The following is a 27,955-nucleotide window of genomic DNA, read 5'->3' as shown; positions in this document are numbered from 1 at the left end:
GTCTTTGCGGGCCCTGGAATCCAGGTCCATCGTCTGGGGAGTAGCATGAGATCAAAGGTACAGTTGCTCCGTTGGTCCTAAATGACTTCACTCTGAGCTCAGAGGCTCCGTGGAACAAATGCGCAGAGGCACTAAGGGCTCCACCTGACCCTTGAGGAAATATATGAGCAAAGGGGAAGCAGAGACCATTGCTGAGCCAGGAAATGACAAGTCAGGAGTAAAGAGCACCCACACACTTCTCAGTTGTAAAATGGCTTTATGTTCCGATATGTAAAATAAAATGTCCATGCTATATAACAAAACACGTGAAGTTCCACATCCCGTTAGCTAATGTGTCTTCTAATAAAGTGTAATCTGTAGTGTGTGTGTGTTTATATATAATTATTTATCTGTACGTTTTATCTAAACCATTCTTTGTTTTTAACCTCAAATGTGTAATAAAGATTTAAATAGATGTCTTTCCAAACACCCTCTCCAATGTTCATTTTATTAAGTTTATTCATTTGTAAAAAAGCAAAGCTGAATTGGACATGTGGCCTGCATTTGTGAGATATATATATTTATATATTTTATTTTATTTATTTATTTATATAATATATAAATAGCTATTCAGCATGCAAAGAGTTTAGTGATTTCCCAAATTTGATTACAGAGTTCACACCAGCCACAGGGATGGTCTGGTGACTTCCAATGCTAAAGAGCTGAGCTGAGGACGAGATCCACCTCCCTGGAGAAGAATTATCCTTGCTCCTCTGAGCTCACTGGCTGAATTCACTGGAAGAAATGAATGTCTTCTGAATTCTCATTTTTATTCCTGTTGGGCTTTCTTGCTCCAGAGGCGAGGATTTTCTGGGAGCAGAACGGGCTCTAGAGCTGCTGGGCAGCAGCTCCAGTGTGGTCTCCTGGGGACACTGCCAGGTCAAGTGCGCTTCCTACTGGCCGCAGTAGGACGCAGATGGGGCCTGAGAGGTGAGTCTTGTGCACCAGAGAGGGTGAGGGGCTGCACACTGGGGACGGAGGGGGAAGGGCTTTGTACGTTATAAGAAAACCTGAATGATGCCAGAGATGCTACTGGTTGTGTTTTCCCTCCTCTTGAAGGAAAAAGCAATGTTTTAATACCCATCAGGTGGCACTTAGCCCATGACTCTCTCTCTAAAAATTGTCCCTCAGACCTCAGAGCTCCGGGGATCAATTTCCGGGCCACTAACTGAGCAGTCAGCGCTCCTCTCCCAGAAGGGCTTCGTGGCTTAGCTGAGCCCACCTCTCAGGTGGTCTCACAGAATCTCCGGAAGCCAAAGGAATGGGCCTCCTGCTCCCAAAACAAGATTCTCAGCTCCCTTGCAAGGCCAGGACTCTTAAGATGTGCAGAGACCCCTCCCACCCCGACTTCCCCCGCGGGAGAGACCTCACCACCTGAACTCTCCACTCCCATCCCACCCATGGGCATGTCAAGAGATATCAGATAACAGTGGATCCAGGTCCTGCAGCCAAAATCACTTCCGAGATAGTGTGTTTTTTCCTTTGTCATGGCCTCAGTCTTATGTCAGAAGATAGATGCCCTCCAAAGAAACGCTCACGCGCACTCGCACCCCACCCTTTATGATACCTTCCTGTGTTTCTTGGTAGTGCACGCCACCCTCAGAGGTTAATGCTGGGTCAACCCGGTACTGGGGCTGTGGGCGGGCCCTGAGAGTCATCCGTCAGTCCAGTTCTCGACAGTCCCCATTCCTGAATGATACTGTAAGGAGGCTTCCCGGGACAAGGAGAAGCTCTGCGAGTAGAGAAACTCGTTGGCAGCATTCAGGTGCGGCGAGGGCGGCTTCCGCTCGCACGCGGTGCCGGTGCCGGGGAAGCCGCGCTCCCTCGAGAAGGAGGCGCCGGGCCCCCGCTCTCGCTCTCGGACCTGAGACTGTGAGAGCTGATTGTAGACGCTGAAGTGGGCACTTCCGGGCGGCTGGGAGCTCGGAGCCGAGATGGGGGACAGCCGGGGCATCATAGTGGTGGCGGTGAAGTGCGTGGGGAAGGACTGGTAAGGCACAGTCTCCACGGTCTGAACGCTGTAGCTCGTGTACGGCGACACTGACGTCCACATGTTACAGCTCAGTGGGGGCGGGGGCAAGTCGTCCACCCCGGACACACCGGCGATCTCGGTCCCTGAACCTGAGTACATGCAGGCTTCTCGTGGGGTCACCTCACTGCAGTAGGAGGGGCTCAGCATCTGTTGGTCGTAGGGAGGGGGAGACCGGAAATAATGATCCTCCCCCACTGCAGTGGGAGCTTCCAGATAAGATCTTTTGCAGGGTAAGTCCAGGTGGCGGGCGCTGTCTGCCGGAAGACAAAGAAACCTCAGGAAGAGCCATTTCCGCCAGCCCAGGGCCCCGAAATGGACGCTAGGACAGCCCTTCCTTGTCATTCAGGGCCCCCACCGCCCCACGCTACCACGGCACTCCCAGAACCATTTTAATCAGCTACAGCTTTTCAAAGGCGGCCGCAGCCAAGAAGTGGTCCGATCATGGACCACGCTCAAAGGCCACGGGGCACACTGCATCACTGGACACTGAGTGATGTGTTTAGCCAGGCAGTGTATAGCTTTGATCCTTTGCCACCCTGACTCTTGGGGATGGTAAGAGGCCTCAATGTGCACTGGCGCTCTTAGGCTAGGCCCACCCTGGCCAAGGAAAGTGCAAGCCACTGCCAGCCCAAACCGGGCCTGGAGGCTACATCTGCCTGAATTAGCCAGAAAAGTAAAGCCTCGATGCTTCGGCCTCAATCCTCCACTCCCAGGAAGGCTTTAGCAAGACAAAGCTACTCACAGGCACGCTTCTATTGCTTTTAGAGGAGGAAGTAAACCCTACGTGTGTTCAAAGAAGTCCCATCAGATTGTAATTACACAGATTCCAACATAACAGCGTTTACACAATTAAGAAATGGAGCTGTTAATAAGTAAAAGGTGACTAGTACTTTTAAGGCTAAGCTAATACTGTGTCTCAGGAAACGTGACATTAACTGCTCCAAACCACGGATGTGTGTCTTTCAACATCCTCGAGCATGAGGGCTTGAGTCTCTGGACGAGCATGGGCTCCCCTGGGATACAGGGATGACCCAGGCCTGAGGACTTGGGCGGCAGCCCACTCAACGAATTCAAGAACACTTGTCGGGTCGCTTGTCTTGGTCTCCCTCCTTCTGTTTTCTCTAGGGATTCTCAACAGGAAAGAGGCCACAGACAGTAGGTAAATAAATGTGTTTGGCTGTGTTCCAATAAGACTTTATTTATGGATACCAAACTTTGAATTTCATATAATGCTCATGTATCACGAAAGAGTCTTGACTTTTTTCAACTATTTAAAATGTAAAAACCATTTTGTATGACTCACAGGCTGAACAAAAACAGACAGCAGGCCAGATTTGGTCCAGAGGCCACAGTTTGCCAGCCCCTGCTCTAGGTCACTAGTTCTACTAGACCTGGTGTGGTGGGTACTCAGGGGCCTGCCTGGCTGGTCCCTAGGAGCTGGGCTGAGAGAACATTCTGGATTGCAAGCAAAAGTCCCCAAACTCATTCCCAAGACAATTCAGTGGCCCTGTGAGGACTTCTGGTGTAATAACACTGATCATTCATATTTTATAGAGGGAAAAATCGAGACCTGGCACCAGAGCACATCTGGTTCTCGGCTCAGGGCTCCTCTTCCTCACAAAGAAGCCAGCACGGACAAGTCTGTTGCCTGTCTTCCTGGTCCCCAGTCTGCATCCACAACAGCTCCCTGCCACTTTCAAGAAGCCTTTGCAGATCTGGTGTGATGTGGTGGGGAGCCTGTGCTGGGGACTCCCTGTGTTAGGATGGAGGTCGCCTCCCTAAGTGGAAACCTTGGGATTGTGACGCTTCCACCTCCTCCCACACCTAGAGACAGAGCCTGGCTGACTCGTGTCCTCTGCCCACCCCGCTGAAAGCAGCACCTGGGGCCAGGGAGGGGTACCGGTGTCTGGGGACACCAAGGCCGCAAGCTGCCTGTGAGGGTTCGGAGGGCTGCGTGGAAAGCAAGAAGCGTATCCCTGCACTGAGCCTGGCCACGGTCCCCAACACTTTAGGCTCGCTCTCCCAGGCCACACAATAACCAGGTGTGTGTGTGTGTGTGTGTGTGTGTGTGTGTGTGTGCACCCATGCGTGATCACATGTGCAGTGGGGAGTGTCTGTGGGGAGAGTGTCACCCCCCGACCCTCCAGGGCTTCTAGAGCAGGAGAGAGGTACCTCGTCTTTTCAGGCAGTGATAGAAGAGGCTGGAGTCCCTCTGGGCTGGGAAGGTGTTGAGGGGAAGGTCCTGGGGCTCAGCCGCAGCGAACTGCATGTGAGCCCCGTTCTCGTACTGGTAGTGCTGGAGCGCCTGGTGAGCCCCATGCAGGGGGCTGACGTCAGGCTTGGATGCCAGCTGGGTGGAGACGAGCCTCTGCCTCATTATGCTTTTGGAGATCACGGGATATTCTTTGCTGGAGGAGAGGGGAGGACAGTCAGCGGGACACGGGAAGGGAGTGGAGATACCTTGAGGGTTACGGAGTCCCTGTGCTTGAACACGGGCCACCCGGTCCACCCGCCCCACCCCCAGGCCGGAGCAGCCCCACCTCTGCAGCCGGGCCACGCGCAGGTCACTGTCGTCACTGCCCCGGAACCCCTTGGCAAAAGGGTTGTTCTCAATTTTCAGCTGTGTTATCTGTCAGGACAGGATACACGGTAGAGTCACTGCGGGGAGAGGACTGGGCTGGCCTCTGGCCCTCCTCCCTTATCCCAGGCACATTTGGAACCCCCGGCAGTGTCTGGAGAAGTTGCGTCTTGCTGAGGCCTCCTTGGCCTTGCCCTTCACGTGGCCAGCTCCTATCCCTTCCACTTGCGGCAGAACCTCTGGTTCTGTCTCCCGCTCTCCCGCCCGCTGTGCTACCTCGATTCAGCCCCTCATCATCCTCTCCCGGCGGCCTGTAGCAGCTTCCCCTGCACATCATCCCCCTCCAGTGCAAATGCCGCATCAGGTTCTGCGTGACTCTTCTAAATGCAAACCTGACTCTGTCACTCTTCTGCCTAAGATCCTTCCCCTGATCTGGCCAGTCCCACTGTGCAGATGTGAAAGCCTTCTGAGAAGGATGGCGTGGGCAAAGGCGGGGGCAGGGGAGAGTGGCCCGGGAGGGGATCGGGAGGCTGTTTGGGTGGTCGGCCTGGGGTGGAAGGTGGGCCAGGACATGCCAGGACCCTGTGACCGCTGCCTGGGAAGGGCCTCCAGATGGCTCAGTCACCTGCTCCCACACAGCTGGCAGTGCCCCAGGGCTCCTCTCCCTGTTCCATCTCCTTCTCTCTGCAGGTGCAGAATCCCACCCGGGAGAAGAAGACTGTAGAACGAAAGGGCCCGGCACTGAGCCACAGGGCAAGCTCCACGTTCCCGATCTTTACAGTTGCCAACTCTGTCCATCCCCAGCACAGAGACCACAGTTACTTTGTGCTGGGGGTTCAGGAATCTGGTCTCCTTTCCCGCACATCACTCCATTTCTCACTGCTCTGCAGGGCTTAGCAGGTTCCTGAGGCACCTGCCCTGCCTGCCTCAGCCCTGCTGCATCGGGGCTTCACTTCCTGCCTCTGTGGTGGTGCTGTACCTTGTGATTCTGGTAGGAGGTCACAGAGATGAAGGAAGTTTCTGGGAACACGTGGGTGCAGAAAGCTGTGTTTTTGGAGCCAAAAGCATTGTTCTCATCAGCCTTCACGATGTGTAGCCGTGGCTGGTACTTGTGCATGGAGTTGAGGATGATCTGGAAGAGAAGGGTCTCTTCTGAGCTCCGGGTCCCCACCCTCTTGTCTTCGGCCTCATTCAGCTGGCCTGGGGCTGGCTTTCCTTGTCCTACACACCCGGGCTCCAGGGCCTGACCACAGGGGCTGAGCCCAGAAAGGTCCAAACCTCCCTTGAAGGTTGAAGAACCAGGCCCCTGGCCCCACTTGGACTCTGCTCCAGCACCAACTCCTGGTCCCAGGACCTCCCGGATGCTACAGACCCTTCAGTGTGGAAATGGGGACATAACCATTTAAAAGCCCCAATGAAGTCAGCACAGTGCAGTTGGTGGAATTCTGAGTTGTAGGCGAAAGTCCAGGTGCCACTGACTCACTGTGTGACCTCAGGCAAGTCCCTCGACTTCTCTGAGCCTCAGCTCGCAGCCGGCAGGCTGACTCTTCCCTGGGCCTCCCCCTGTCCTATCCAGCTCTTCTTCCCCTGCTCACCCCTCCCCACTTATTAGGGACCTGCCTTTCGGAGAGTTGTCAGCGGTGGGCGCTCAGCCCCTCCTCTCACATTTGTCAGCAACAAAAGCAGCTTTACAGCCCAGAGTTTGCAAGATGGGGGAGGGGGGATGCTGAGGAGAATGGTGCCCTCCGACCTGTTCCCTCGGGGCACTCCTTCCTTCATTCACAGAGGCCTGCTGAGGGGACACTGGGGACACCCAGAGGCACTGTGCCTTCAGACCTGTCCCAGGCAGCTCTCAGCCAGGAGGGGAGTGCCATCAGGGACTAGAGTTCAAGGTACCAAGGTAGGAGGAAGCCCAGAGGCCCCAGGCACCCCCAGCCCTTGAGGATGCCTGGGGCAAAAGGCGAAGAGCCCAGGAGACTAGGCCCAGAGCCCTGGGAGAAACACACGGTAGTTGTGGCCCCAAACCCACTCCATTTGGCTGTGCCCCACGGTAGCGCAGCATCACATGCCATTAAAATGTATTTTTTATCATTGACATTTACCAGACGCCCTTCCCACTGGAGGTAGGACCAGGCGTTTGGGGCATTTTATCAGCACCGCTGCTTTTGTTAACCCTTTGGCTCCTGTCCTGGCTGGGTGAGGCTGGTCCCCTCTGAGCTCCTTTCTCTCCGCAGGGAGTGCCCCTCCCTTGGGCTGTCTCTGCTGGCTCCTACCCTTCCAGGTTCCCAGGGGCCACGCCTGGGGCTGAGGCTTGGTGAAACATTTAACCCCTGAGTGACCAGAGTGCCAAGCAAGGGGCCCGAGCCAGGCCCTTCCGTGGCAAGTCTGGGCTGAAGCCTTCGTCTGGCGAGGTTCTGCTCTCCTCACACCCTGGGGACAGAGGCAGCCCAGGGAGAGGCTCAGCCAAGGGCGTGGGTAGCCCAGGAGCTGGGCTGTAGGCTCTGACGTTCCCCGGGCTCCTCGGTTTGGCTGGGCAGCTCCGTCCAGCAGAAACTAGCTCTTCTGCACGGGCCACTCCTCACTCAGCCCTCAGTGACAAACCTCTGGACCCTCTTGGGGCAAGTACAGAGCTCCCCAAATCCCAAATCCCATCCTGCAGCTGGGGACCCACTGCCCAGCTGGGAGCCTACCAAGCAAACCTCAGGGCACAAGTCCTGCCCGGGGAGGCCTCAACGGACTTCGTGTTCCAGGGAAGGGGCCCCTCGGGAGAGGGGCTGGGGGTTGGGAAGCACCTCCCAGACCCTTTAGGTTACTCTGTCACCCTGCACTGTACCCACGTTGCAGGAGCCCACAAAGGACCCCAGTGCCCAGAAGACCCAGCACCTGACTACCCGGGAGGTAGCCTAGATGCCAGATTCCCACCTCTGCACCTTTGCACAGGCAGTTCCCTCTGCTGCCTTGATCTCCCTTTCCCATTCTCCCTCACCTTCTAGGCCTATCATCTCAAGGCCCAACTCTTCCAGGAAGCCTTCCCACACTACTAAAGCCTGCTCTGAACTCCCAATTCATGAAAACTTCCTTTCCATGCATTGTCTACTTGGCTGTTGTGCTGCTTCCTAGCGGCTTCCCATTTCTTCTTGGCCCTTCAATTAAATTATAACTCCTCAAGAGAAAGGGCCACACCTTTTATACCTTTTGTACCTCCAGGCTCCTTTACTTCAAAACAGGAACAAGTAAGTGCGAGACCAGGATATGGGAGGAGAAAGACCTGGGCCACGACCACGAACTCTCTGTCCCCTTCTCCCTTGTCTTTCTTTGCTCACTAGAGACAGGATAACCTCTAAGGCACTTTTCAGGTCAAAAATAGTGATCAAACATGTGCACAGACAATCCTTCCATGATCACTCACATGCTCCAGCCCCCTGACATGCAGGGCTAACCCTGCATCAGTCCAGCTCTCCTGGCAGGGGGTGGGGGGCGCCCAAGGGGAGAACACAGACAACGGGAGGACAGAACCCAAAGGAGAGGTTGCAGTCACCATGCAGTAAGGCTGTGCCGTCCCTTAAGGACACCTTGGGACAAACAGCAGCACCCACCTTGTTCCTCTGCCAGCTGGGCAGCCACAGGCTGTGACAGTCCAGCCAGAGCCCTGGGCATCATCAGTCCCCTCCCCCTCACTGTCACCCACCTCCAGGTCCAATCAGTGACCAAGGCCTCTGACTCCACCTGTAAAACAAAGGCTCCTCCATTCCCCCTGCGCAGCCCTGGCTCAGGCCCCGCCGCCTCTCACTGGGCTCTGTGGCAGCCCCCTCCCTGCCTCTATCTACTTCCTCTCCATTTCACCTGCTACACATCAGATCAGGTCACTCCCTTGCTTAGAACCTTCTGGCTCATCCAGGAAGACTGTACATTGCTTGAGAGCAGGGCCCTTTGTACTTCTTCCTCTTGCCTCCCTTGTCCGCTGGCCCCCAAACTCCTGCCAGTATTTAGGGCTCAGTAAATATCTTAAGTTCACGATGCCACCTTTGATGGCTCCCTCTTGCCCCCTGGGATAAAGGCCGAATCCTTAGCCTATCAGACAAGGCCCTGGATGACAAGGGTGGAGAGATTGCCAAACACACCTTCTAGGAGAGGGAACCAGACAGGCTGGTAGGGAAATCTGGGAAGAGAGTAACTGCCAGACTTGCAAGGGCAGGTAGGGGCCAATGGGGAGTCCAATCCCAGCCACAGAGAAGCCAAGCGAGGCCCGGAAGCGTCTATGGATCTCTGCCCACCAGCTGCAAGTCCTGAGCAAGCTCTCCCCCTCCAGTCATCGGGGTCCCCCATCTGTAAAGTGAGGCCTTCGACTAAGTGGTCCCAGACACCCCTCCCGCCTCTGACAGTCTGGAACTTGGACAGGTGTGTGGAAGAAAGTCCCACCCATTGAACCAATGCAGACACAAAGTACAGCGTCGGTCCCGACGGCCTGGGAGAATGGGAAGCTACCTCAGTGACTCGCGCCTGGCTTTACTCGGAAGTTCCTCAGGCGCCGCGTTAAACTGTTTAGCCAGAATCTCACATCTATATTTCTTGCAGAGGATGTTGGGTCAAATGGGCCAGCCACGTCAAAAAACCCCACTACACGGCTGGTCCCGTCGTCATCACTGTTCTACAGAAATGGGATTCATTATGTTCTGGCTACAAGTCAGAGGCCTGTTCTATTTTCACAATTGTGATAGCGCCAAACATCCATCTCCTCAAGAGATCGCCATAGCGTGCTTGGCTAATGAGGCCCAGATTTATCTGTGTTGGAATCACAGCACATCAGGGCATGGAGGGACAGACCGTCGAGATCATTCTAGTTCACCTCCTAATTGTAAAGACGAGGAACAGGAGGCGAGTAGTGGGAACGTGACTTGCCCAAGGACACACAGCTGGCTGGAGATTGAATCGGGGAAGATTCCAGATGGCCCTTGAGACAGCACACACTGCTCTCAACAACAAGCTCGGTAATTAAGGATAAGGTTCCAACCAAACACCGTGGGGGATGAGGATTCACCAGGCCCTGTCGCCCATGGTAGGGCACAGCGTATCTGGATGCTAGCCACACAACAAGTGGGGCTAATGTCCGTTTGTCATATATTAAAACCAAATTTTCTCCTGCATCACATTTTTACCTTCTAAGACGACCTTCTCCATCATCCTTCTTACCCCCTCCAGCCCTGTAAAGAGGTTTAGGAAAGAGATAGCATCTGCAACTTAGAGAAAAAAGAAAAAAAACACAACGAAACTAAGACCGGAGAGACCCAAAGATTGGCCCGAAGAATACCTAGACTAGAACTGAGTCGGACAACCCATCAGCCGATTCAAGAGGCCTGGGCCAGACAGGCCTGAGGCCTCACACCCAGGGCAGCAGCCTTCCCACCTTCTCTCCCAGTCACAGCAATGACAGCCAGCGTTGACTGAACACAGCCTCTGTGCCAGGCCCTGCGACGAGTATTCTACACACATCACACAACTGACCTTTACAACATCCCTGTAAAGGAGGTATCATTATTAGCCCCATTTTAACAGGCAAGGAACTGAGGCTCAAGCGGGGGAAGGCATCTGCCCAACCTCAGACAGCGATGGGAAGCAGAGCCAGCATCACTACTCTCCGAGCTTTAGCTCGTACCTGCACCTGCACCCATGTGGCTGGGGAGGGTGAGGCCCAGTCTGGAGCCGGACGGGTGGTCTATGTCCCAGAGCGCCCGGCAAGGCATGGCGCATTGTCAGGGCTCAGCAAATGTGGGAGGAAAAGAGGGAGACCAATGGTTCTGGGTCCCCGCTGGCTGGCATATGCTTTGGGGGGACATCAGCCTCCAGCGGAGGAAGTGCCTTCTCTGTCTAAATAATCCCCCCGTCAGCAGGTTCACTCACTCACTGCTCACCACCACTCACACTGCCGGGCACCAGGGCACAATGGTGATGAAAAGCCTCATGGTTTACCGTCCAGTGGGGAAGTCACATGGTAATCCAAAAATCAAGCAAAAATCAGTGGTGAGAAAAAGTAGTGGACCCCAAACTGCATTGATAATAGTAACAAACAAGATGAAACAGCTTGCAGCAAATGTGTAGGACCTCGGGAAGAAAACCTGAATATGCCTTTGAAGGACAAAAATCAGACTTCAACAAAGACAAAGGCATCCCTATCAATCCTCCCTAAGTAAATTTATAATTTAAAGTGATTCTAATAAAAATACAAGCAAGTTTCTTTCTCAACACTACAAGCTGATTCTAAAGCTCATATAAAAAAATAGACAAGACCAGCCAAGAAAACTCTGAAAAAAAAGAGCAATGCAGGGGGACCAAGCCTGCCAGACACTAAAACCTATTATGAAGTCTCAACAGTTAAGGCACTGGCACACGAACAGACACAGATTCAGAAGGGGATTTAGTGTACAGAAATAAGGCATCCTAAACCAGAGAGCGAAGGGGACTAGTCAGTTATTTGTGTTGGGAACCACTGGATAGCTCTCTAGAAAAAAAAAAAAAAAAGTTGGATTCACACCTCATATAGAATGCCAGAATAAATTCCAAAAGGATCAATGGTTAAAGTGTAATAATAATTCTGTAAAATACTAGAAGAAAACACAAGCAAACTCCCTTATAAGTAAAGAGTGGAGAGGGACTTTCAATTACTCAAAATCCAGAACCCACAGAGAAAAGACCAACACATTCAATCAAAAACTTCTGTGTAGGAATACCACTATAGGCCAAACCAAAAGACAAGTGACAAACGGGGAAAACATATAAGCAATTCGACATCCCAGAGTAGGAGCGAAATCTTCCTAATTTATAAAAGCTCCTAGAATGGATAGGTGATTGAAAAAAAAATCTAAGAGAAAAATGAGCAAAGGATAAGGACCGAAGAGGAGATACATATAAAAAAGATGCTTAGGAGCTTCCCTGGTGGCGCAGTGGTTGGGAGTCCGCCTGCCGATGCAGGGGATGCGGGTTCGTGCCCCGGTCTGGGAAGATCCCACATGCCGCGGAGCCGCTGGGCGGGTGAGCCATGGCCGCTGAGCCTGCGCGTCCGGAGCCCGTGCTCCGCAATGGGAGAGGCCACAGCAGTGAGAGGCCCGCTTATCACACACACAAAAAAATGCTTAATCTCACTCATAATAAAGGAAATATAAATTGAAACTAAAACTGACATCTATATTTCACCCATCAAACTGGCAAAGATCCAAACCGTTCTCTCCCACCATGTTCGTGAGGCTACAGTGATGGTGGGAATACACATCACTGGGACTCCAGTGGAGGGCAGAATTACAAATTGCAAATCCAAGCACCCCTTGAACAGGCAATTTATCAGAAAGAATACTTGCCATAGGTATAAAACGACATATGTACAAGCTTAATCAAAAGAGCAAATATAGGAAAACATCTAATTCCTTCAATAAGGACTGGCTACATAATTAATGGAACGATCACATGATGAAACTCTATACAGCTGTATAAAAAGGAATGAGGCAGCTCTACGTGACTGGAATGATCTCCATGATACACTAAGTTTACAAAGCAAGGTGCAAAGTGTTTACAGCATGTTACCTTTTGTGTGGAAAAGAAGGGATTTGAGACTCTGTATTCTGCCTGCATGTGCAAAAAGAAACACTGAGAAGAAATTAGTAACAATGGTTACCTGTGGCCAGAGCTGGAAAAAACTAGGTGGATGGGGAACCAGGGGATGGAAATGTCTCATTGCAGACGTGTTTTATTTATTCATTGATTGATTTTTAAACCATGTGAATGTATTTCCTATTCAAAAACAAATTTGACAAATAAGTATAAAATTATAACTGTGGTAAGTACTTGGACAGAAAGGTGCATGGTGCTCTGAGAGCATATAATGGGGACCCTGAACCATCTCCCTGAAGATGTGGCATTTGAGCTTGGATTCCAAGGCTCAGCAGTAACAAACTAGGCTAAGAGGCCTGTGGCTGGAGAAGGAAACACACTGAGGGGATGGTGCATGTGCCACTTTGTGGCCTGGGAGCCCACACTCCCAGTCCGGGGCTAATTTTGCCTCTGGAACAGTGAGACCTACTATGCCCAAAATCAAAAGCTAATCTTCAGGCTTCCCTGGTGGCGCAGTGGTTGGGGGTCCGCCTGTCGATGCAGGGGACACGGGTTCATGCCCCGGTCCGGGAAGATCCCACATGCCGCGGAGCGGCTGGGCCCGTGAGCCATGGCCGCTGAGCCTGTGCGTCCGGAGCCTGTGCTCTGCAAGGGGAGAGGTCGCAACAGTGAGAGGCTCGCGTACCGCAAAAAAAAAAAAAAAAAAGCTAACCGTCTACCTCGGCAATCTGGGAGTCCTGAGACACAAGAGGTGGTGAAGACGGCCATTCCCCTTCACACACACACACACACACACACCCCTCACTGCAGCCATCCCCTCCCTGCCTCCAGATCAGGAGAAAAGTAAGACCCACGTGCCAGCCACCTCCATGTCCCGCTGCAGGACCCAGGCCCCACCCCAGTGAGGCCCTCTTCAATTTCCCGAAGCAGCTTCTCTTCCCATCACGTGGTCACCTGGCACAGGACCCTGCTAGGAGTAGGAGGGGTTGGCAAGTAGGAGGGGAGGATGGCAGGCGTCCTCTGTAGCCAGTGGAGCCACAGCAGTGGAGCTGAACTGGAGCAGCCCAGCCCGGCCCCAGCCCCCTGATCCTTTCTGCCCCTTCCGCCTGCCCGTCCTCTGCCCCTAGGCTTATACCCAGAACCCAGGGGTCACACCCTGAACCCACCCCTCAAGAACAGAGGGCTTTCCTGGACTCACAGCAAAAACCCACAGGAGTTTTCTAGTCAGAAGCCAACCCTGTCTTTTCAGAGCATGTGGCCCTGTGGCCGGAGGGGTTCCTGGACTCTGGGCCCTTCTCCTGGGGGAAGTCTGTAAATGGGAGACAGCTGCTAAAATCTCTGAGCTGACCCAAGGGGAAAGTCCACAGTCCATTTGGCTGGAGAAAGTTCCCTGAGGTCTGGAAGCTTTTAGGAAAAATTGCAAGTGTGGAGGTGAGCTGTGCAGAAGGACTTGTCTGGGGCAAGTTCTCAGTAGAAGATGGCTCTTTCCCAGGCTCCTGCACCAAGAAGGGCGACTGGGAGAGCTCACCACTCCAGGTGGCACAGACCAAGGAGCAGAAAGCCAAGGTTCAAATGGGCCACTTTCCCTTGACGTGTCGAGGAAGTTAGCTCATCCTCCACAGCCCTTGCCTGCATGGTCAAAGGCTGCTCCCTCTCCAGTGATGCTCCAAATTGCTGAAGATCTGACAGCTCAAGCCCCGGGTACGGGAAGACAGGTGGAGAAGCCAAAGGAGCGCGGGACTAGGCATCAGAAGGCAGGGGCCCACACTCTGCTTCTTTACTCCCAGCTCCTGAGACAAGCACCTCATCTCCCTGAGCCCTGCCACCCCACAACGGGTGTTGTAACCAATAGATTGCAAGTGCTGGATAAATTCGGGGATGGGGAGAAGGAAGATGCTCTGAACCCAAACCCTCCAGGCAGGAAGCTGAGTTAGTATGGGGAACGTCCCTCCTGCCGAGGAGAGGAGAGCCCCAGGCAGGCACGGCGAGTGTAGCCAGGGGCACCTCCAATGTCACGAGCCCAACAAGCAGCCCCACTGGCCCAGACTATATGCAGGGTTATTGCAAACCTCTTATGGACTCCAGTAGAGCCACCAGACACAAGGCAGGCTGGGAAACCTACTGCTGGGCTATGAAGGCCAGGTCTCCTGATTCCTAAAAATCCCAGCTTTTCAACCACCTGACTCTCTCCCCTGCCACATTCTGCAGGGGGCCAGGGAGGTGGAGAAGTCTTCAGAGGCATCCCTGCAGCTGGGAACCATGATAGCAAGCTGTGCATCCAAAATTCTCCAGAGCTTCGATTCCCTGGGTACTTCTGGTCACTTACCCAAAGATCCAGCTTCCGCCAAGCTCTGTGTTCACCGCAGTGGTCTGTCCCCTGGGGTCTGCGTGTGTGTGCAATCATGGGCAGAGATGTGGCTTCCCACTTCCCACCATCGAGGCCCTCGCTAACCTTTTGAGGTTGATCCCACAGCCTGGCCAAGCAGAGGAGGCCAGGTAGGAGCTGACCAGGAGCAAAGTCTTGGCCAGAATGGGAGGCCCCTCTGGCCCTCGGTTAAAAGACCCTGTGCTCTGAGAGGTGGGGGCTTGGCTGACCCTTCCTGTTGGATGGTGGCTTGTCTCTGCCCCCTGGGAGAGGCTGGGGCTACATGAGTACACGTCACCATGCACACCTGCAGGTCTCTGTCACACACCCAACGGCATCTGCCTGCCCTGCACGGGGAAGCCCATGCCGCTCGCAAAACAGATAAGTCAGGAGTTTATTATGTTAATGAAGCATTCTCCTAATTGCTGGTTTATAGATCACCAGTGACCCAGAAGAGAACTGAACAGACTCTGAGAAAATGAGAACTGAGAGCTGCTTGCCAGTTACACACCGATCAATCAGAAATGAAGCATCACTGGCATTTTCCATAAGGAACTATGATTCACAGAATTCTGATTTGCACACAGCTCCCCAGAAATAGAACTGAGGCATAAAAGAGGCACACGCCTGCACAGCGCCCACCCCTGCTTCCCCACCACCATCCACATGGACAGTATGAGTGTTATGGGTGCAGCCGGGGCAACTGCGTCTAGGAGCCTCGACAGCACCCGCTCCACCACACCACACCCTGCGTTTCCAGGGTAACCATGGGTAGCCTAGAGGGGCGAGGCCTGCTCCCTGGCAGATGACACCAGGTCCCTAGGCTTCTGTTTGCCACACACTTGAGCTAAAAATTTCCACATAAAAAGCTTTTGTGGGCCTGCCAGGGACAGACTGGGGAAAGAATGAGCTTCAGCAGCCTGGATGGGGCATCAGCGGCAGGATCCCTGGGGCTCCAGAACCTCTCTTGTGACAGCCAGGTCCCGGGCAAGGCCAGGAAGGCGCTGACACAGGAGCCAGAGCGAGGCCTTCCCTTCCAGGGCAGGTGGCTGCCGGGCCAGGCAGACGGTACACGCCAGAGACAGGCTTCGGAACCCATCAGTGACTCTTTCTCAAGAAGGTTTACTTGTCTTAGGCTCCAGCAAGGCCAGATTTGGGGAAACTGAAGCTGAGATTTGGTCCATCATCGTCGTTGTTGCCATTTATTTGGAGCCTCTTAGGTACAAAGTACCTCATGCGTAATCTCTCATTTAATTCTCACATGGTCATCTCCATGCTCTAGACAAGGAAACCAAGGTGCAAAAAGGCTAAGAGACTTGCCCAAAGTTACCCAGCCAGTAAGTGCTAGGGGAAGGATGTTCTGCTGTGGGACTCAGACCCTGTGCTCCTTCCACAAACCGGCCTGGAGCTGGATCCCAAGAATGGGTTCTCCAGAGCCCAGATCCCCGGACCGGCCCATCCCCAACACTGCCCCAGGACTCGCCCTCAAGGCCAGGCAGTCCCATGCTTACATGGCCGAAGGGGTCCAGGTGGTTGTTTGTCAGCTTCAGCTTCTGGAAGGAGACCAGCTGCCGCATCCAGTGGGCCCCAGTGGCAGGAGAATCCGGGTGAACGTAGAGCCTTCCGGGCATGGCCGGCTCAGCCTTCCCTGCCACCATCCTGCCAACAGAGCATGGAGAAGCCAGAGCAGTTGATTGCCCTGCAGCCTGGGGGAGCCCAGATTCTCTGTCCCCTCTGAGAGCAAATTCCCAGAGACCTGAGAAACAAATCACTGATGGTCCTATCAGACTGTCAATTTAGGGCTTTGGGGGTAAGAGGGAGGGACAGAGGAAAGAGTGCTGGGGAGGAAGAGCGTTTCTGAACCTCCTGTATTTCACCGCAATAAGAAAGAGAAAGTGAGATTACAGAGACATGTGATGATTTACTTGAAGGAATGGGGCTAATCACAAGTATGTTGTGGGGAGATTTAGGCACTTCCATGTATGTGTTATATTTACAATTTTTAAATGTTATAAGTTTGGAGGTAGCTTCTCAGAGGATGTAGACAATTTTCAAACTGCTTGCCCCCAAAACAAACATAAGAAATGAACTGGTAGCTGTCCCCTGAGCCAGAAGCTGCTCTGAGTGCTGTTCCAGCCCAGAGACAGAACAGAGACAAGCCCTTGGCAGGACCTGACCACCGAATCTGGCCTCCCGGGTCCAGGCTCTGCAGCCCTATTACTCATCCACCGCTGAGCCCACGTCCCGGACTGTGGATTCATTCATCCCTCTCTCTCCCTGGGCGCTGTCCTGGGGTCTGGGGGCAGACAGGGTACTAACGGGATGGCCTCAGGAAAAGAAGCCCAGCGTTTTTTCACCCAGTCCCAGCTTGGTTTCGTCCTTCAAACCTGACTGCTCTCTCTGGATGGGGGGCACAGCATAAGAGGGAAGGCTCTGCGGCCAAAGAGCAAATGAGTGGAGGAACAGGAGAGAGATGCCACAGCCCAGGTAACTGGGCCCCAACTATGGAATACCAAAGCCCCCAAGGAAAGTGGCTTCCATCTTCTGCCCCCCTTCCTGAGCACAGCACTGCTAGAGCCTAAACCTGCCCAGTGCTGGGGCTCATCTGTCACCCCAAAGCACAGGCACCCACCCTGTTCGTCCATAGCTGTGGGGAGAGCACAGACCCTTGAAATCCACCAAAAGCCCAAACACTGCAGCTCATTTTCAGCCGCAGCCCCTGCCCCACCAGCAGCAGGTGTGCGAACATTTGATGACCCTGTAGCCTCAGCAGGCCCGGCACCCAAGGCTGCGGATCTGGCCAATCACTGGGACTAACTGGTAAGTCCCTGGGCCAAACGTCAGATGGGGATGGGTGTGCGAGTGGGAAGGCGGGTGATGTGAGGGTCCCGGGTTCTTACCATTTGTTGTCACAGAACTTGTAGCGGTGGTCATCCGCAGGGACGATGTCGATCAGTAGGATGTACTTGGTCTTGGGGTTCATGCCTGTGACTTTTACCTTGTAGCTGGGGAACATCCGCCTGGGGGAAGCCGAGAGATGACGCAGAGGCGTGGACAGAGCACCAGGAGAGGTGGCACAGAGTGGGCGAGGGGACAGAAGGCCTTAAGAGGCACTGCCCCTTTAGCAAGAGGTCTCGGCACTGGTCAGAGCTTTGTGACCTTGGGTAAGTTGCTTCCCTCTGTGGTCAGCCTCCCCCTCTACGAGGAAAGGGCTGCACAAGCTGCTCCCTCTGAGCCCCTGCAGTTGTCAGTCTGTGGCTGTGAGCAGCTAAAGCACAGAGACTCCGGTCAGGATGTGAGAGAGGATCTCAACACCAACCAGCCTGCCTTAATTTCCCTCCTGTCTGTCATCCATACACAACGAAAGTTCTGGGGTGGGGGTGAGGGGGCATTACAGGGGCCCAGAGCAGAAGACCTGGAAGTCCCTGTCAGCTGCTTCCATGATCAATGAGATGCCTACTCTGGGTCATGTCTCTATGGAAACCCCCAGACCTCAAACCAACTCGTAGCAGAGCTGCTGCTCGCTCTCTGGATGCCTCCTGTGTGTTTAGCAGAGGTGTTTATCCCTGTGAATGCCTTGCCTGGGCCTGTGCGCACTAACTGGGTGTCGGGGAAAGTCAGTCTAGGAGCCCTGAGGAGTAGAGCACGGATTCTAGAACCTCCCTGCCATGGTCCACAGCCTGGCCCCACCACTGACACAGCATGCTGCCTTGGCCAGCTTGCTTGGATCTCTCTATGCCTTGGTTTCCTCATCTCTAAAATGGGACTACCAATCTCATAGGTTGCTGCGTGGATTAAATGAGTCCACTTACAGCTCTTACCACTGACCCCCACTGCACTCCTTCCTCCGCAGGCCAGTGGTATGACCTACCTCTATGAAAATAGAGTCAGCAAAAAAGCAGAAAGTTTTCCAGGTCCTGCAGCCCATGATGAAACCGTCCAGGACCCTGAGGCTCAGGAAACATTCTAGAGAAGAGCTTCCTCAGACCTCAGCACACCAAACATACAACAGCATGTACCCATACCTGCGGGGTACCCTCCTCTGGTCACCAGGTCCCTGACACCGGACTTCCTCAGAGGGGAACTTCCTCAGTCCTCCTCAGATGCTCCCACCCCCTCCTAGCTGATCTCCCCCAAAGATGTCCCCAAGAGAGAGGCAGAAGCCAAACCTAACTGAAGACACTAAGGCCACTGGGAGCCAAATCCCCTGAGCTGGTAGAAGCCCAAGCAGCTCTGGGAAAGCCATCAGGGGGTCCTCCGGCTCTCATGAAGCTGAGAGACAGCACGGGAACCCTCAGGAGAAGCTGTCTTAAACACCTCAAACAGATGATTGGAGTCCCCCATTTTGTCGACAGGGAACCAGCTTACCTTGACAGAGCAGGGCTTCCAGAGGGATCCAGGCCCCCACAAGGTGGCAGACCCTACGGCAAGCCCAGGCCAGGACCCTGAGGTGGAGGGTGCCCCAGCCCGTGCACCCTCTCTCGTTGGAGGGCAGGCCCATGAGTGCTGCGGTGGGCCAGGGGTGCGGGAGCTGTGTGACCATGTGTGTGCACGAGCACATGTGCTTGCGTACACGTTGGAGTGCGTGCGTGTGCGCCTGGAGAGAGGAGGGCAGTTCTAGCGGCAAGTCTAGGGACTCATAAACCGTGTGGAAGAATTTGTCTCAGATGTCAATTGTAAGCGTTTTCAAATGTCCACCCAACCCCCTCCCCAGGAACCCAATGCTGCCTCCTGCTTACCAGCCCCCTGCCCAGCCGGCCCTGGGGCACAGCTGGAGCCTGCACCACCCCCTTCCTGGCCCAGCCTCTCTCCAGGTGGCCTCAGGCTGAAGGAGAGGGAGGCAGCAGTTAGCTCAGCTCCCACCTCCCTGGGGGAAGGCCAAGAACCCCGTCCCCTGCAGGCTATCATTTTGTAACTGCCACAGAAACAGCCACAGAGTGGGGCAGCCCTGGCTGGGCTTAGGGTTGGCCTGGTACCAGTGCCCTGCACTCAGCCTGCTTCTCCTATAATCACTCCAGGTGGCGACAGCAGAGGGCAGGCACAGCTTTCCCCGCCCCCCCCCGCTCCCCACAACCAGCGTCCACAAAGGGGGCCAGGAGAAAACTGCCCGCTGCCACTTCAACGGTCTTCATAACCTAGGCTGAGAGCGGGGTACGGGGTCCTGCCCTTGCCCTTCTACCCCCTACTGTACTTCACCTCAGCAGCTCAGGAGGCCAGGCAGACATGACTAGTGCTTTTGAGAAGGCTGGCAAGGAGCCTGTCCTCGGCCTCCCAAGGCACGGGGCTGGTGTCCCGTGATTTGGCCTCTCCTGGAAGCTGACCGTGGACCAGATTCCTGATGGATAACAGCCTCCAGGAGGTTTTAAGGAAGTTGGGGCAGGGAAGGAAGGTGTCTCCTAGCCACTGCCCTGCCTGTCCCTCTTCCTATGGCAACTGCCCTCAGAAATCAGGAGGGACGATGAGATCTGTGGTTTGAATGGGGAGCTCAAAAGTCCTCTGTTCCAGGCTGAGCTGGCCTGAGCTGGCCAGGTGAGCACCGCTGCCTTCATGGAGACAGGTATCTCCGTCTCTGTTAGCGTCCAGTTTGGTGGCTCCTTCTGGGCCATGGAGAACACACCCAGTGGGGACCCTGGGCACTATCATTTCCCCACCTAGCGGGCTCCAGAGGATGAAGGTCCTGCCTGGTGTGCGGGAAAGGCTACGTGTACAGCTGAAGCACACACTCCTCCAGCCTTGCAGGCCTCCTGCCCAAGCTGAGGGCATCTGCCCTTGGTTCCAGAGGGTCCAAGGTTGGAGCCGAGAGGCCTGGCATGGGAGTGTTCACCAGGAGGGCAGGCCTCAGGAAGCTGAACTGGGAGCTGTGGCTTCCTCTGGGCTCACCCCGCCCTGTAAAGGTCTTCTCTATTGAAACAGATGAAACCATAGAGTGAGTTGTAAATTGCTTCTGTGATTTAGGACCAAAAGAAAATGTACCTGAAAACCATCACCTATGCGGGGGGGGGGGGGGGGGGGGGGGCGAAGTGAACACCTCAGTGGGACAGGGAGGGAGGGCCAAGCAGGGAAGTAGTGACTGCGCAGCCCGTACCCCACTCAGTCCTGCCACCGGCCACCGCTGGTGGCCGTGAAGCCCTGGCTCCCTGTCCTCAACACCCGGCAGCCACCCAGACCCCTGCTCGGCGCACCCCTCCGCACCCCTTCCCCGTGCCCTGCGTGCCTTCTCTCTGCGGCCCTGGCGCCCTCTCCCGGCTCTGATTCCCCGCCCGCCTCGAACTCCTGGTCCGCAGGCATCTGGGGTGCTCCCGGCCCCCGCGGAAACTGCTCCGCCAGGGAATAAACAAGCCGCCTGCCCCGCCGGCCCCGGGAGGAGATGAAAGCCGGGGGGGGGGGGGGGGTCTCTCCTCTGATCATGAAACAGGCTCTGAAAGGGTGCGGGCGTGGGGCCTTATCTACTTCATACTCGGAAATGGTTTTAGAATGAACTGCTAAGATAAGCTTCCTTGGACGTTTCTCGGTGTTGGAGGCTTGCGGGGCGCCGGGCAAGGGTTTGGGGCATTTTGATTTTGGCAACAAACCCGTAAAGACGCACTGAGAGAGAGGCCAAGTAAGTTTCAACTGGGCTCAGAGAGCCGCGGGGCGCCCGGTCCCGGGCCAAAGCGGTGGCCAAATTCAAGGTGCTGACCTATTCACTCCCCACCAATCCATGGGGGTGGGGGGCAGGAAAGAATGAACCGAGGGGACCCACCAGATTCTCTCCAGTTAGCAGAGCCCCCCAACCCCAAATCCACCACACCCCCGGCTTCCTCAGGGGGATCCGGAACCCCAGGAGCGGTTATATGCGCATTCCCTGAAATGTAGGTGCAAAACCAAATCGAAGGGGTGAGAAGTCTGGAGAGGGGATTCGAGGTGGGGAGAGGCGGTGACTGGGAGGGCAGACAAGAGGGATTCTGGGGGCCGGTAACGTGCTGTTTCTTTATCTGGGTGGTGCTAACACCAGTGTGTTCATTTTGTGAAAGTCTGTAGAGCTGTACAATCAAGATTTGTTCACTTTTCTGCAGAAATGTTCCACTTCAATAACATTGATATTAAAAAATGATATGTGTGTGTATATATCATAAATATGTGTACATAAACACATACAGAGGCCCGTGGAGGCCAGAGTTTGAAAGGAAAGGGATGCAGGAAAGGGTAGGGGTCCACAGAAAACCCCATCCATTTTCTATCCCTAGTGTCTTGGGGTCTTAAAGAAGAATTCTGGGTGTGTTGGAAAGAGGCCAGGGCCTAGCAACTAAGGCTAAGTTTGGGGGTGGGAGGTAGGGGTGCCGTCTATACTGAGACCAAAGCTTTTGTGGCCAAATGGTTTCTGAGAGCAATGACAAAGCTATGTAATTTATTTCCACTTTACACACACACAGAGTTTTCTACTTCACTCAAAGCATTTTTAAGAAATACTTTCCCTGAGGTGGGGGGGGCAGGAGAGAGGGTGTGTGGAATGGATGCTGTTTTGGAAGGCCAGTTGCTTCTCTCAGATTTTTTTGAAGACACTTCCTTCTGATAGACTTTTGCTTTCAGAAAATACTTTAGAAAGAGATCAAAGCACTCTCTCCCCAACCCACTTTCCCAGTGTCTTCAACCCTTACTTCTCTTATCACCCACGCCACTGGGCTCTGACGCTCTGTATACAGAGCAAGGGCAACTGGCTTTGAAGCCCCGGATTAAGCCGGGCCAAATCCTTGCCTCAGAATAACAAACAATACAGGTTCAACAGGAGTTCTCATCAGTAGTTCATTTTTCAAACACAAATTCACTGTCACTAACACAAGCAACATTGAACTCAACAGGCTATGAAGGCTGATAGTGGAGATTTATCTGGTGGCAAAACCATGACCTAGGAGTAGAGCAGTCAGACGGTTAGGAAATTTTCATATTGGGGAGGTTTATATTTAAATTTTGTAGAGCTCACTTTTATCTGCGTTTGGGAGAAAATGCAGTTTCTCACATGTAGCAAGCTTGGCAGGGATGTGAGGAAGCAGAGAGGGCTCTGTTCTCTGCAGTTAAGGGCATAAACTCTCTGGGTGCAGGGGCCTAAGAGAGACAGAGACTGGCTAGGGAAGGCTGTGGCCCCATTATATACCTGACATCGGGGGACCCCGAGCATTCAGAAATTGATGGCTTGAGCTGCGGCTGGCATGTTATTCACCAGCTCAAGTTGTTTGAGAATTCAAAATCACTATCCAATGAAGGGGACCCTTTTTTCCTTTGGCCTTCAGCTCTTCAAGGGCTTAAGGCCGAGGCTTGTGACTAAGGACTCATACTGGCTTGAGAACATTCGGGCTCCTTTTCTCCAGCCCCCGCCCCCCCCACCCCACCCCCACCATGCCTCCATGGGCCAACCAGAGAGCAATCATGCCCCTAACCAGCCAGGGTCTCTAGGGCAGAGCAACAACTCCACCTTGCGCAGGCCCCCATAAACAAGCAATCAAGGGAATTTCTCAAAGTTAGGGGTTTGTTCTGGGGGGAGGGGCATCATTGCTCGGCTTGTGTAGACCTGGCAGTCGCCTAACCCTGCTTCTGTGGGCAAGGGCCAAACGCCTTCCCTTCTCAGGGGCTGGGTTTATGTTCCCTTGGTTCTCCTCCAGCTCAAGCGGTCTAGGAATCTGTGATTCAAGGTTCAGGAGAAATGTCCAGGCCATCTGCTGAGAAATAGAAGTGTCCCAGGAAGTTGATGGTAGAGACACAAAGAAGAGGACAGGGAGAGGCATTGGACAGGACGCTGAAGGGCCACAAGCCCGAGCAAAGCACAGTGCATTCCAAGGCTGCCATGGGAAGGAGGCAGCGGGGAGGAGGGGGACACGGGGTCAGAGGGGTGAAAGTGGTCTCTGAAGCCAGTGGGCAGCTATGCAGGAGGAAAAAGGGTCTGTGAGAACTGTGCAGGCAGGGGATAAGGCTAGTGATTTTCCTAAGGACTAGACCTGGTGCAAGGATAACTTTCTGCCAGGGAAAGACTGCGATGAATCCCTAATGGGCCAACATCGTCATGGTCACTTAAAAATTATTATCGTCATTCCCTGAGGCCTGCCTCTAAGCCTCTAGGGATGTGCCTCTTCTGTCACTAGGATCAGGCACAAAGGTCTGCCTGAAGCCCGTCACCTCTGGAAATGTGTGTGTGTGCGCGCACGTGTGTGCTCGCGTATGTGTGTTGGGGAAGGGAGGGAGGAGGACCCATGCAGGTGCAGGAAACCCCACTGAGGAGAATCACAAATGCCTTGTTTAAAATGGCAGGGGCCACGCATGCCCAAAGAACATGCTGGTTCATTTTCAAGAGACAAGGTTATTTCTGCTGCCTCAAGATGGAAGTTCTGGATCCTTCTCTTCTTTTCTTCTCTACATCCCAGCAGTAACAAGAAATAAATCCCCTCTTCACACCTATAATCCACTCAACAATTTACCAAGCACTGCTCATAAGGTTCCTGGTTTGAGTCTCACAGTAACTGAAAAAGGAAGGATGGCAGGTAGGTCTACAGTCACCATCCTGTTTTACCTGACACCTCTGAGCCACAGGAAGCTTGGGGACTAGCCCAAGTGCACACAACTAGGAAGAGGCAGGCCTTGTGACACCTGATCCCCACTGTCCTCAATGACTGTTCCCCCACCAGGTTCCCCAGTGCATCCTGGGTTCCCCATCCCCAAAATGCAGCAAACTCCAGTCCTGACATTTCCTTGTTCCTTCCCCCGATAGAGGCCCTGGGTGGCCCTGCCACCTCCCTGACTTAGGCAAGAGGGCAGCCGAGTGCCCAGACCCCCTCCCCCAACAAAACAAAGGAAAATTTGCAAGGCCTCTCAGTAAGCAGACTGGAAGGACCCAGCAAACTGCCGGCTTTTTGTTTCCTCTGACCCATCATTCCCTAAGCAGCTCAGCAGAGCTCTCTAAAAAGTAGAACAAAATGCTGAGTAAATGCCAGACATTTCTCTAATTACGATGAACAGTATTCGCTAGCATTTATTGTGTGCTTACATGTGCCAGGAGCTGTGCTAAGGGCTTTACATGCAACTGTATAAAGAAAAACCTATTATTTTACAGATGGAGATGAGGAAAGGGCATAGACTCTAAAGTACCTGGCCTGAGGGTTGTACAGATGGAAGTAGGTGAGCGGAACGGGTAGCCTGCCCCCCCACCAGGTCTGACTCCCCATCCCCGGCCCTTGAAGCTTCACCATCTTATTCCTCAGAAAACCCAACTATGGGTCCACTGTCAGATAAAGGGACATTTTCACACCTAAACTGTACCCCGGGAACCAAAATCCAGTGTGAGTTTGTGGAGGAGGCAGAGTAGCGGGAAGAACGTTTCTGAACCTGAACCTGAACCTTCCAGCTTCTCCATCTGCAGCCATCTCCCTTCACCTGGTAACCGCTCTCCTTGCGATTCCAACCCCACCCGGGGTGCACCGCCCCAGCGAATCTCTCCATCATTCCCCGTTCTGCATCGTCCTCCTCTTTCCCTCTCCTCCAGCCTCTCTCCCACAGACACCAGCACATTTTAAAGATGGTTCCACTTTATAAATCATCCCTCTCTGGCAGCCACCCGAGGGCTACTCCCCGAACAACACACACACAGGGCCCAACGGTGCCTTCCCCTTGGCCGAGGAGGGTGCTGGCAACTGGCGGAGCAGCGCCCGTGGGATGAGAGGCTTGGAGTTCGAGCTGCCCCGGGAAAAGCAATGGAAATAGGAAAACATGGTCCCATTACCCTTTCCTCAGTCTGTTGAGGGGCATCTCCGGGTCCCCAGTCAATACAATCCTGAGAAACCCAGCAGCTCCCCAAAAGGAGGAGGACAAAGCAGCCCCCCAGGGGCCAAAAGTGCTGGAGTGGGGACCTCCAGCAACGCGACCCTGTTTGCGTTTCATTTGCATATCACTGCCCCTCCCCTCCCTCCATCCCGAGCCTCTCGATTGTGATGTAGCCCCCTGCGGGCTTCCGAGGTCAGTTCTGATGCTGTGGCGGGACTTGGAGCTAAGGCCAGAATGGCGAAGGGGACTCCAGTCGCCCCCTGGGCTGAAGACCGAGAGGACTGCTGAGGGAGCCCCTGGGGCTCCCCACTGCCCCCATCCATCATCCCCACCCCCGAAGTAAAACCAGCGCTGACCTGCCCGCCTTGGTGATGATCATCTCGGTGCCCGCCTCGTGAAACTTCTTCCAGAGCTCCTTCTCATGCAGGCCCACCTTGATGTTCTCGATAGTCTAAGGATGGGAGAGAGGGGACTTGTGTCGCCCTGCCCACGGCTCCATGCGGAGCCATCAGAAAGGGGAACACAGACCCAAGGGACCATGCAGGACACTGCCAGCCCCAGGTGCCCACGCCTCGAGATGTCGTTTCAAAAAATTATTCTGTACCATTGGTGAATTTTTAAAAATTTAATCAGTGGCTGAAATCCCCTTCTTCGGAGCTGCATCTACAGACGGGCCCGCAGAGGACACACTAACCGACCGTGCCAGGGTAGATGACACACTCTTACACAAACATAAACACTGCACGTGGCCCGACATAGCCACAGGCTTGCGGGCAGACACACCAACACAGGATGGGCACACACACCCTCGGCCAGCGGCGCGCACCCGCAAACACCTCCTGCAGACCCACACAGGCAGGGGGCGTGCACATGGTCACGGTGGTGTCCCCTCGGCCTCGGAGCTCGGCGGCGGCTCCCGCAAGCACCCGGCCAGGGGCTACTCACCCCGCCTGGTCCCAGGCTTTTGTCCCCGCCCTCTCAGGGTCGTCGGAGCTGGACTGTTTTCCTGGGCTCGCTCCGCCGCGGGCTCCCTCCCCGGCCTGTCTCAGAGCAGCCTCAAGGGCTCGAGGTGGAGGAAGGACGAAGGGCAGAAGGCGAGCCCTGCCCAGGGGAGCGCGAACAGGCAGACAGTCCTGCCCGCAGTGGGGCGGTTGACAGACACAGGCGGCCCTGCAGACAAACCGACGCCCGACCTCCACCCGACGGCCTGCCCGACCCGGCCCTACCTGCTCGGCGGCGGCAGCGGTGGCGATGTCGGCGCCGGGGCCCGGGGGGCTGCCAAGCGCGGCTCCGCTGAGGCCCGGCGCGGCCAGCGCGGGCTCGGGGGCGTTGGCGGCGTTGGCGGCGCTGGCCTCGCCGAGCACCGAGCCCGGGGCCCGGAAGGCCTCCTCGCTCTCCGACAGGCCCTTATCCTGCAGCATCTCCTGTGGGCACAGCACACGCGAGTCATATGCCCATGTCCACACGCGCCTGAGACCCGGCAGCCCTGGAGCTGAGCCGCGGGTGGCGGTGGAGGGTGCTTCGGGCACTGCTGGGAGGCCGCCCTGGTGCACGTGGACCCCGCCCCCTCCTGAGCTGGAGGAGGGAGAATAGCGTGGGCAGGACCCTCGCCTCCTCCCTCTGGGTCTGGACCTGGGAGGGTTTGTGTGCGGTTCCAGGTCCTCCTGCCCTGGGTGTGGGGCTGTGTGACGAGTAGGTCTGGGGGAAGGACCGCCCTCTCAGCATTGCCCCAGCTGCACCCCCAGTGCCTCCTCCTGCTGGGCTCCAGTGGACCCTGGAGCCTGAAGCCTGGGTCTTTTTCGTCTGTTCCTAATAACTGGGGTCCAGGCTCACTCTTGGCCCAGGGCAGCCAGGACACCTTCTGGGTAGGGAGGAGAGGAGAGTCAGCCCAGGAGGGCAGGGCCTGGGCTCCCAGGGCTCCACAGTGGCAGAGAGGGCCTTCGGCTGAGCGGCCTCTCAGGCCCCTGGTCACTCATCTGCCCAAACCCACTCCCTCAGACAGCAGTCAGGTAGAGGCTTCCTGAACCAAAGGTTTTCCTTTCTGTACGTTCCCACTCCCTCAGATACCTGTGTGGCACCCACGCAGGCACCCACGTCCTCACACACAGACACAGCACCTTCTCATAGCCTACAAGTCACCCAAGTAGCCACATTTAACTAGGGCCACTCTGATTCAGGCCCCGAACTCAGCCAGGGGCCACCCCAGCCTTGCCCTCACATGCACAGTGGCTGGCTCACTCACTCACATTTTAGATTTTAGCTTCAAAGGGCTCTGCTTTGAGGCAAAGGACTCAGACCCTTCCCAGCTAAGGACCAGGCCAGTTGAGTCCAGTTGACAGGCACAGCCTAGTCCTGCCCCAGGGCACAGCTACCCTTCCCCAAGCGACTAGGACTATTCACACGCCTGCTCATGTGCCTGCTTCCTTCTGGAAGCTGGTCCTGGGATATCAGGATGAGAGTCCCGCCTGCAAGGACCTGCCTGTCCTGCCTCATCGTGGGTGCAACCCTGCATTATCCCTGCTTCTCCTTTCCACCTCCTAGCTCTTCTCCCTTCATT

At 54.7% G+C, this 27,955-nt stretch overlaps 1 protein-coding gene across 1 annotated transcript; it reads right to left on the bottom strand.

Moving 5' to 3' along the window:
• Positions 1 to 1,693: 1,693 nt before the first annotated feature.
• On the bottom strand, positions 1,694 to 26,819 carry TBX4 (T-box transcription factor 4). The gene is made up of 8 exons (XM_065896603.1): positions 26,625 to 26,819; positions 25,755 to 25,849; positions 17,514 to 17,633; positions 16,125 to 16,272; positions 5,629 to 5,781; positions 4,612 to 4,700; positions 4,244 to 4,479; positions 1,694 to 2,325 (listed from the first exon to the last, which is right to left on the bottom strand). Exons 1-8 carry the CDS (start codon positions 26,817 to 26,819, stop codon positions 1,694 to 1,696), a joined length of 1,668 nt encoding a protein of 555 aa, XP_065752675.1.
• Between the last annotated feature and the right edge of the window lie 1,136 nt (positions 26,820 to 27,955).

This window comes from Phocoena phocoena, chromosome 19, assembly GCF_963924675.1.
Source record: "Phocoena phocoena chromosome 19, mPhoPho1.1, whole genome shotgun sequence".
NCBI lineage: Eukaryota > Metazoa > Chordata > Mammalia > Artiodactyla > Phocoenidae > Phocoena > Phocoena phocoena.
Note: the sequence above shows the minus strand (reverse complement) of the source record. Positions and strands in the feature narration are given on the sequence as shown.

Excerpts from the sequence above, each read along its gene's own strand:
- TBX4 (XM_065896603.1), bottom strand. The coding sequence starts at position 26,819 with ATGCTGCAGGATAAGGGCCTGTCGGAGAGCGAGGAGGCCTTCCGGGCC. Across the intron at positions 17,634-25,754 it reads ATCATCACCAAGGCGGGCAG|GCGGATGTTCCCCAGCTACA; the intron begins GTCAGCGCTGGT and ends GGCTTCCCCCAG. Across the intron at positions 5,782-16,124 it reads ACCTGGACCCCTTCGGCCAT|ATCATCCTCAACTCCATGCA; the intron begins GTAAGCATGGGA and ends CTTCTCTTCCAG.